The sequence below is a fragment of the Gavialis gangeticus genome, unplaced genomic scaffold (genome assembly GCF_001723915.1).
Source record: "Gavialis gangeticus isolate Ggan-Ray unplaced genomic scaffold, GavGan_comp1, whole genome shotgun sequence".
NCBI classification, from domain to species: Eukaryota; Metazoa; Chordata; order Crocodylia; family Gavialidae; genus Gavialis; species Gavialis gangeticus.
The window spans coordinates 124,150,238-124,161,193 of NW_017729024.1; the positions used below are offsets into that span (position 1 = coordinate 124,150,238).

The following is a 10,956-nucleotide window of genomic DNA, read 5'->3' on the forward strand; positions in this document are numbered from 1 at the left end:
CCCCACTACTTCCACACTGCCTCCAAAGCCCACCCAAAGATAGGGGACTGGGGTTAAGGTGCCCCTCCTCACCTTTCATTGGGGAGATAAGTGGTCTGGAATTTGCTGGGGATTCCTGTACCACCAGGAAGCCCACCAGGTCACCCATCCCCAGCAGGGTGCAGTTTTAGGTCGTGCCTAGGACCAAGAGCCTCCAGCTCTTACCTGCTAGATGTTCCATGCAGCTTAGCCAGGTGATGTTTCTGCCTGGGCCAGCAGCAGCAAACTGCCATGTTTATATAGGCAGCCAGTGTTCTAAAATGGCTGCCAAAATTAAGCACCTGCTGGCTGCCTAACTCTGTCCTTAAAGTGGCAGGCACTGCAAGTGCACTGCCACAATCTTAAACCAATATCAGCCATTTTGAAGCCAGTTTATGTGTACTGAACTTATGCTATATTACAGGTTTAAACCGGTTTCTTATCACTTAAACTGGTGTATGCCTAACGTCTGTTCCAAGGATAAATCTACACAAGAACACACAATCAGGCTTAGAAAGCACTAATTTTTGGTAGTAACTGCCTAACAAAAACAAAAAGCAAAGAAACCCAACCTCTTAACCAAATCTATAATCAGTTACAGACAAAGTTGGTGCTAAAATTGGTTTGGGTTTACATGATCAATTCCTGTTTGGTAACTATAGCAGCTGTGTGTTCCCCTTGCCAGAAGCCTAACAAACTTCATGCTCAATTTCCTGTATTTGGTTCAGCACAAGGGTTTTTTTTTGTATGGTTACACAGTATATAGGTATCCCTCTCATTAGCTTGGCTAATGACTTATGCTCCTTGATCCCTGGGCAGTAGGACACCAGAGTGAACACCCCTTCTGCTCTTCTGGGATGTAGGTCCACCAGACTCAGGCACCATGGCACAGCAGCTCAGACTTTTCTTATAAAGCACTAATACTAACATGGGAGATGTAAAATGCCCAAATACTGCTGCCTTATGCAAAGAGTTGCTGGAAACAGTTAAAACAAATGTTTCTTATGCATGCAAATTAAAGACAGCACATATCACAAGCTCAGTGTACCATGGGCAACTGGTGCCGCCTTAGTCAGGGGAGGCACATGCCCCCACTACAACCAGGCCTGCTAACCACGGGGGTCCCCCCGCAGCCAATCTTGCTGCCTGGGGAGACCCCCGTGGCCAATCCTGCAATGGCCAATCGCTGCAGCCGCTTCCGGAAGTGGCTGTGGCTCCTTCTGGGAGTGGCTGCAGCGCTTGCAGGGTGGGGCACTGGCGCTCCTGCCTCCCCCCCCCCCAACGCCTAAGCAGCGAGTGCGGCCGGTCAGGGGGTGCACCGGCGCTCTCAGGGGGTGCACATGCACCCCCATGCACCCCCTATGCGTCACCACTGCAGTGTAGAATACAAGGCAATCATTCAAAATCTATGGTTAAGGCTGAAAACCCATCCTTAATGTGCTTACATAGGTCCATTTTTATAGGTCCTACTGCAGCAGATTAACATATATCAGTACATGTTCTGTTCCTAAGGACATCTATGCCCCTCCATTTATTTTCCCATTTGCTTCAGTGGAGTTGCACAAGTTAGAAGGCACATATTAGACCATATCTCAGGGTGTTCTCACCTCTTTTAAGGGCTTGGGGTGATAGAGATCCACCCTGAGAATCAAGGAGCTATAACTACAGTTCTGAAATTGCTGCAGCACTGAAGCTCAGCACAGCCAAGAATATGGCCCATAAATGTCATTTATTGAACAGACTGGATTGAGGGAAGGACAGAATATCTGCCATAACTCAAAGCCCATGCTTTTCACTCAGGCACAAAAAAATACTGCATGAATTGTGCATGGTTTAGTTCTCTTTCAAAGACTGAAGAAATCTTTGCCAGAATGTTGCTGACTTCAAATATATCTAAATGACTGCTTCATACCAGATGATAGCTATATAGACCCTTCTGTATATCACAAATGTCCTAACATTCAAAACAACCCAGTATTCTACTGTTTTTCAAAGAAACAACGCAATTTCAATTCACAATGAGATAGCACAAATTGCTAAGACTTGTTAGAAAGTTCTCAATGGCATCTTTTTTTTCCCTCTCCAACAAACTCTATTTTTCAAAGATATCCAGGAAATGCATATAAATCTAAATAAATGTATTAAAACTCCATGAACACCAGTAACTGTACTTATTAAGGGTCCCATTCAAGTCCTATTCAAATCAAAGGGAATATGCCTAACAATTTTATTATCAGATCAGGCACCTATTACTTTACAGATTTAAAGCAATTTCCAAAGATTAGTCTTTATAAAACCCCTGGGAGATGGTTAAGCAGTGTCATCACCTTCGTTTTACAGATAAGGAAATTGTTAAATCAGGGTTTATTAGACTTGCCCAAGGCAGTAAAGGCAGTGGCAGAGTAAGAAATTTAAAAACCCAATTTTGATTGTTTAAACACCAATATCCTCTGCTAAAATTCAGATCTAGGTTACTTCCCTGTTTAAATGCTTTTGCCACTAAAATGTGAGATACATTGTGTGCTCTCTTCTATAAACAAACCAGTCCTTACATACATGTTACCTCCATTAAGCTCAAAGAAAGTAATGCATGCATTAGAGCTCCAGAACAGGCCCTAAGTCCTCTCACAATTTAGAATAGAGCAGTGCCTCTCTAAACAGCTTAAAAACATTGCTAAAGTAAACTACCATTTATTTTTATTGCTGTCAACACACGGTGCTTGGTGAAAGCACCCATGGGTGCTGGTGGCAGCAGCAGAGATATAACAGAGTTGCAGATTACATACTCAGCAGTACTTAGCAAATGTTGGGCCCTGATCTCAAGTCTACTGAAGACAATGGAAAAATTCCCACTGGTTTCAGTGGGCTATGGAATAGACCTATAAGCTGACTGCCATGTCTTGGGGCATAGGCGGTGGAAGGCTGGGGCTAACAGGGCTTATCCCCCCAAAATGTGGCTCCACTGTTTCAGCGCCACTACAACACCACACCCACAGCACCTCACTCAGCGCCCCTGCTGAGAACCAGCCCTGCAAGAGCCCTGCGGGAGGGAAGGGCGGCCCTACACTGCCCCCAGCCCCCCAAAGAATATTTTCTCTTACCACCACTGCTTGGGGATGGGGAAGCAATGGAGAATAGGCACATAGAGAAGACCAAAGGAAGAGGGGGAACACAGAGGAACAAATCTGGACTGAAAGCAACTCTCATATTTAAACAGATTCCTCTAGGATAGGTGTAAGGCAATAGGTTTAAAACAGCACTGTGCAGAGATACAACATACGCTTTCTGTACCCTGTCTCCAGAAGCAGTATACTTGGGTTACCACAGTGCTGCACGCATTCAAGAGCTTATTATAATCCAGCTCATTAGTACTCGAGTGGCTACACTGCTCTCAGTTCCAGAGCAAGCCCACCGTATCTCTCAAAGGCATGTTCTGCACTGTGCAGATATTCCACCCATCACCCTGGCAGATAAGCAAAGAGTGTTAATGTCTGTACGGAAGTGCACTTTCAACTGTACGTTCCAATTAAAGCCAACACTGAAAAACTTATTCACATAAAAGTGTGCATAAGAAAAAAAAGTTCCTTTTTTTTTTTTAACAGTTTGTGAATTAGGATGCAGAGCTGGAGTCCCATTGTATGCATTTATCAGGGAAATGTGTAGAAGCTCAGAAGCAGAGACTTCTGCTCTCTGGGGCATAACCTTCATCCTAGGTTTTATAATCAAGACTTTTTCATACAGTTCACATTCAGCAAGGCTATATACCTAATGAAATGATTCACATGCTCAAAAGTTAGTCATGTGCAACAGTGCCTTAACTGAATCAAGGGTATAATGAGGTTTATGAAATTACGCATACATCCCTTTGAAATATGGTTTAAATCACAAAAATATATATTTGATAAACTCTCCTCACCCTTCCTCTGGCAAGGATGGCTGCAAAGTCCTGCATTCTTTTGGAGTAAAGACAGTTTCCAAATCATCTTCAGGAAAGTCACCAAGTTCGTGCACAAGATCAGAGTCTAAGTGGTTCAGCTGTGTCATCAGGAAACCTTCAAAATCCACTGGATCCACGGCGTCATAAAACTGAGGCTGGGAGCAGATAAAGAATTAGACAGATGGTTTATATCAATGTGGTGGGGGCTTTTGGAAAGAAAGGAATAAAAATCTTAAGGCCATTTAATCAGTTCTTGTTGCCTCATCTGTTACACAAACTAGAAAGCACATTTTATATCACTTTATGCACTGCAGTGAAACAAAAACAAAACAAACCAGAAGAGAGCCAGTGAAACTTCTAGTTAATGAAAGAGGAAAGGAATAAAGAATTTTTAAAAATTAAGGGGGGAAAAAAGCAGAACATGCCAAATTTAGGTCCCATTTTCACTTGTCTCTGCACAGAACTTTCACTGACATCTACAGAATCAAGGCTGGTCCAAGCAATTCAGGGTCCCCTAGAGACTAATTTAGCTGGACTCTATTTCATGGAGTCATTCAGTCTAACCCAACCTATAGCTGGGACAGATAACAGAGGGAGGCAGGAGCAGATGAGGCGATCCAGAAGCAAGGAGGTAGACAGCATGCAGGCAACTGTGAGAGGGCACTGAAACATCTTCAGCATAAGGCAGAAGAAATCCAGACCATGCAAATTGAGCCCATCAGGTAACACAGAAGCAGATACTGCAAAAACAAACACAAGTAACAAAGTAAGAATCATCCAAATGCCTGAGGTTTGGGGCACCTTGGTTGAAATAATTTGGATGTGACTGTCATACGTGCTAAGTAGTCACAAGTCTAAATAAAGATCTGGTACTCCCAGGTACAGACATTACACTTTTACTAGTCTAGATGATCAGAAACCAACACATACCTGTACCAGAACAGGAGGTTGGCACACAAAGGGTGCTTGTACACATGACGCAATTATCGTGTACACGTGACAAAAATGTCACTTTATGTGGCTTAATGGCATCACACTGTACCCGTGCAAGAGCTTTGGGGTTTTAAATGAGTTTTCATTGTTAAAAGCTAAACTACATCTTGATGTAGTTTAGTCTGAAATGTTGCAAATTACAACGCTGCAGTTGTCACCTCACCCCCCAGCTATGGGAGAGGGAGCAGACTCCGCAGGAAAAAAAGGATTGGGTAGGCCACTCACCACTTCTGCCTTCATCAGGCTCCTGCAGCCAGCAGGACACCTGGGGTCACCTAGGAATGGGATGGCTTGCCCCTGGGGCAGTACAGGAAGGTGGTAGGAGGGTGGCTGGGTTTACTGGTGGTGGGAGAAGGTGGCAGGGATGGCACACAGGGCACTGGAAGCCAAGATATGCTGCTAGGTAGCTGGGTGATGCCCCTGTTCAGAGGCACCTGATCCAATGCTTCCCCAAGCCTGCCCAGGCCTCCAGAGTCCTGTCCCCACCACCTTCTCCAGCTGCCAGCAAACCCAGCTGCCCTTCCTGCACTTCCCCTGGGGCAAGCCAGTCCATTCCTAGGCAGCCCCAGCTGTTCTGCTAGCCACAACAGTCTGCTAAAGGCAGAAGTAGCAAGGGGCCTAATCTTTTTTTTTTTTTTTTTTTGGTTGGAGCCAGAACCTGCTTGCAGCCAGGGGATGAGCTGCCAGTAGGCCGAGGGGCCCCTAACCTGTGGGGGGACCCCGATCCTTCCCTCTGCAGTAGCAGCAGCCCCTGGGGCTGGCTGGGCAGGCTGCTAGCAGGTCAGATGCTGCCCCAGCTCAGAGGCAGCACCTGGCCTGATCCAACTCTTCCCTGAGCCTGCCTGCTGGGCACTGCTCCCCAGGTGGGCGGGATCAGGAAAGAGTTGGATTTCAATTTAGGTGGCATAGAATAAAAACCTGAGGACTAAACCCCTGTCACATGTACAAGCACCCATAGACTGGTTTAAAAATGGCAGAACCTAGACTAAGATTTGCTCCACCCCACGAAGGACGAATGTGTGTTCTGTTCACTACCAATTTAAACTATGCCACTTACAGAAAACTGCACAACTTCGATCGATTCTGCCTTGGTTTTTTGTTAATGTCTGTACCTAGCCCCAAATAAGACTGTCATCTAAAACCTAGAGAAAATAGCCCTGTCTCATACAGCAGAGTTTTATTTTCCAAATGTTACTATAGTAAATTGCTATAATATAGCTAATTACTACAGCAAACCTATACACATCATTTCTACAGTATATTATGCTTCAGCTTAAGCAAGCCAAAGGATATTTAAGGAAGGCATAATTATACAGTACATCAAGTTCAGAACAAAGTTCAACAGATGTGAATTTTTCCAATGGCATGCAGTATAATGTTGTTTGGTTCTTTTTACTTGCATAGTTTGAACAACAGTGACAGAATTTCCTCCTGCAGAATGGAAAAAGATCTTCACTACGAGACTGAATGCACTTATAAACAAAACATTTCTATGATCTCCTTATATATTAAGTGTATAAGTTAATACATATATAAAGGGTACATAGCAAGCAAAAAGGAATTGCATTAATTAGTAAAAATAGCCTTTCAAATATACAGTCTAAGTACAGACAGTTAAAAAGTCCAAAGCTGAATCTATTAAATCTTCACAGATTAATCTAAACTGTGCAGATTGAACCAATAAGCAAGTGAACAGGCACTCACTTTTGATTCCAGAAATGCAGCCACACGCTTGCAGTGACTCAGGCCAGAACAGGGGAGGGCAATTATTTTGGGCAGAGGGTCGCTTACTGAGTTTCGGCAAGGCATCAAGGGCCACATGACAGGCAGCCCAGGGCAGATTAATACTAATTTTCTAAATTGTTTAGGGGCCCTGTGGGCCAGATAGAATGGCCTGGTGGGTCGCATGCATCCCCCGTGCTGCATTTTGCCCACCCCAGGGCCAGAAGCTGGGGAATACTAGAGCATGCCTCCCTGCTTGGCTGGAGCAGGCAGCTTGGGCCAACACTAGCCTGCTAACCCTGAGAGGGGGGATTTGTGGAGAAGGTGCATAGCATCCTGGCATGCTGGGGCACTGTGAGTTAACTTGAACCTGAAGGGGACTGGGGACAGAAGTTCAATAAACCAATTTAACCTAAATCAGTTAAGTCAAGTGGAGGTGGAGGGGGTAGCATTAGAGTGGCTCCAAGAGCTGCTCTAAATAAAGCTCTGCTGCATCTCATGAATCACTGTCCCTGCACTTAAAAATGGTGGCAGGGGTGCTTGAACTAAAGTATGTTTCACAAGCTTTAGTTCAAGCGCCCCCGCTGCCATTTTTAAGCACAGGGACACTGATATACAAGACACAGGAGGCTGCTGGAGCACAGTAATTGCCACACTCCAGCAGAATCGATTAATTGAGTCTCTCTGACGTGCCAGAATTCCGGCATGTTGGAGCAGCCTCCACGCTCATGTATATGTGTGCTCTGATACTACCATCCAGGTTTATTTTAGACTGGTTTTTGCCACTTTGAAAGAGGGGTACATGCACTGAACTTCTGTTGTGTTACAGGATTTGAACCAGTTTCCGATTACTTATACCAATCTATATGTAATTTCTGTCTCTAGCCAGAATGAAATTGCTCTCCAGTCTGTTACAAAAACTGTTATACTACACTGGAAGATTTCTTCACAAATAATGAAATTACATAAAAGCCACAGCTTTAGATGATCTATCCTTTTCTGTTATCTGTAGATAAATCCATGAAAACCTGTGTACAGTGTGATTCATGGAAGGTGTTAGGGTGACAATATTTGGACTTTTGGGGAGCGCTGGATCTGCAGCTGGAACAAGGCTTTAATCTGTGTCCCAGCAAAAGCTGCTGACCACAAGGCAGAATGATATATTAAAATAACTTTGCAGATGCTTAGGCAAGTAGTTCTTTTAACAATGGGATAGTGTGCAGGATACATGATTCCTTGTGTAAGGAAAACAAGATGCAGCCCACCAGCTATCGTCAGGAGATAAAGCAGAAGCAAGACCTTGGAGATGAAGGAGGAGTCAGCAAGAAGCCAGAAAGAACCAGCAAGTGACCGAAAGAAGCGGAGGTCAAAGTCTTACACATGCACTCTTAGTAGAGGCATGTAAATGAATTAAATGCATAGGCAACCCCATGCTAATGAAGTAAACAGTGGTGGAGCTTGAGATAGGAAGAGGTATGGGTGGAACCCAAGGAGGGACATAGGTGGAGTGAATGTTAATGAGTATTTACCAAGGTTTATAAAATGTGAAAAGAACTAATGTTCACTGCAGCTCCCCTGGTTTCACAGGCTGTGTGTCTGTGAGGGAGCTCGCACGAAGCTGTCTCCATTCTGAATAAAGCTGCTGTGAGCAACGTGTACTGGTGTTTGCTCCCTGCTTGTTCTGGCTAATGAGTAACAGGATCCATGGGCAATTGGATCGTCATCTCCCTAGTCACTGGGTGCCGCATGTAGTCAGGGCCTAACACAAGGTAATCATAATATTAGGATACAGTAAAAGCTTTGTTATCTGGCACCCATGGGGAATGGAGGGTGCCGGATAACAAAATATGCTGGATAACTGAGTGGCCAAAGGTGTCTTTGCCTGTTCAGGCCGCTGCCTGTCCCGCCGTGTTTGGGGTGTCGCCACCCCTCCCGCCACATCACCACCCCTCCCATGGGCCATGAGGGACAGGAAGCAGGGAGCCCCCACGGCCTGGGGGAAAGCAGCCTGCATTGCTAAGCCCCAACAGCCCAGGGCATAGCAGCCTGCGTGGGACATGATGAGCACTTCCAGTTTCACTTTTCCCTTACAAGAGCTTACAAGCCAGCATGCTGATTAACACAGCATGCCAGCTTGTAAGGTGCTGGTTAACATAACTTTGCTGTAATTAGTGAATCAGTGGGAATGGTGCCACTGAAGTAGCTATCAAATCAACCTGTTAAATGCTCCTTGACTGTAAAGAAAGACTGTAAAGACTCTCTCGCACCAGTAGCCCAAATACTTTAGAAGAATGCTTCTGAAAGTACCTAACAATAAATGACCCCTTGTGGCAAAGTGGGGCTCCCTGCCTAGCCACAATGCTAGGTTACCCACTTGCCTTTGGGCATGGTACCCACCAGACTCATCTGCCACGCCTTGTTCTTAATTAATTACAATGTTAATTAAGGCGGAAGGCTGCCCATTCTTGTCCCGATGCCAGGGGGCGCTATCTGCGGCTCCATATCTCCCCTACACTGCAGCTCATGCCTCACAGAGGGTATCCACTAATGTTAATCTCACCAGCCCTACACTGGTCCCGAGAATCCTCCAATCAGGACCCCTCTAAGATCCCTCCATTCTGGCGCCGTACCCCGCCTTCATTCGGGCTGCCTTAGCTCCCTGAAACTATTTCCCCTCTCGGGCATGGTCCCCCTGGTACCTTTGGCCACACAGGCCCTGGCCTTGCCTCCAAGGCCAGTTGGAACCCCAGGACCTCAGCTCTAGGCATTCCTCGCAGTGGGCCCCTGGCCCTTTTGACTGTTTTGGTTCTGGCCCCAGCATTGACCAATCGAGGGTATTCTACATCAGGCCTCTGCCACAAGCCCCCTCACTCTCTTGGGCCCACCTTCTGGCCCCTACTAGGGATTACCCACCTAGTTGTGGGTCACGTGACTCACGCCATGACTGGTGTTCCAGGGTCTCATGAAGACTCTCCCTCCCTCCCTGGAGCAGCAGGTCATTGTGCTCTCTCTATATAAACATACTGGGCTCTCAGCCCTCTGGTTTTCCTCCCCCCTCACTCACAGCTCCTCATCTCTGCCCCCCTCACTCAGGGCCACAGGGCTTTGCTCCCCGGTGGGCTCAGGTGGCCGTAGCTATGCCTGGCCCCCACTCTCCCTCCTTGGGGTCTTGCACCCCACAGGGCTCAGGTGGTTGGAGCCGTGTCTGGCCCCCACTCTCTCTCCTCAGGGTCTTGCACCCCACAGGGCTCAGCTGGCCGCAGCCGTGCCTGGCCCCAACTGTCTCCAGTGTTATACAAACCCACCCGAAGGTGAGGGCTATGGTTAAAGTACCCCTACCCGCCTTTCACCGCGGTGTTAACTGACCTAGCATTTCCTGGGGACTCCTGCACCAGTGAGAGCCCCACCAGGCCACCCATTCCCCTCAGAGTGCAGTTTTACGTCTTGCCCAGGACCAGAAGCCTCCTAGCCATCCCCTACAGCTCCTCCATTACCTCCAAGAATGATACATGAAACCTTGCAGCCAGACAACGTTGCTGCCTCAGCTGCCAGAAGTGGACTACCCTGTTTATATGGGTGGCCAGAGCTCTAAAATGGCCACCGCAATTAAGCACCTGCTGGCTGCTTGGCCCCAGTCTTGAAGTGGCAGGCACCAACAGTGCCCTGCCACACACCTTCCCCCTTAAAATGGTACTTGGGGGGTTTCCCCTGCTGCTCCTCCAAAGCAGGCTACCCTCAGAGCTTGTGAGAGCCCTCAAGTGGCAAGCACCCCCAAAGGTGCTCTGCCACACACCTCCCCCTTAGAATGAGATCTGGGGGGTTTACCCAGCTGCCTTCCATGCTGGGCTCTGCCCCAACCTACTGCATCCCCTGCCAGATGGCGAGCACCCCAAAGGTGCTCCGTCACACCCCTACCAAGTAAAAACACCATACCCTACATATACTGTTCTATTGATGGAGGTGATGAAGAATATTCAGTAGTTAAAGAAAATGTGAAATCAATGTCTCTGATACGAATACAACCTTTACATTTAATGTTGCAGCTACAACTGTTTCAGAAATTTAATCTGGAGTCAGGCAATTTACGTTTTAATGTTTTTCCATACAAATAAAAACTATGGCCATCTTAAATAGAAGGAATTAACACCTTTGAATTTAGCCTTATAAGAAGGTTCCCCTTCCCCTTTATCAAGCATCTGGTTACAGTTATTTTACATTTCAGTGAGTGTTTTTTTTATAAATTCTTGCCCTGTCTTGTTTGCATCTTGTTAGACATTAATTTATCC

At 46.4% G+C, this 10,956-nt stretch overlaps 1 protein-coding gene across 2 annotated transcripts in view; it reads right to left on the reverse strand.

Annotated features, from left to right (window-relative positions):
- The window catches only part of DOCK8 (dedicator of cytokinesis 8), a 162,246-nt gene that overhangs the window by 112,997 nt on the left and 38,293 nt on the right, over positions 1-10,956 (reverse strand). For both annotated transcript variants that reach the window (XM_019517658.1, XM_019517659.1), the window contains one exon: positions 3,935-4,110. In XM_019517658.1, the coding sequence (XP_019373203.1) occupies positions 3,935-4,110 (176 nt within the window). The remainder of the gene's footprint in view (positions 1-3,934; positions 4,111-10,956) is intronic.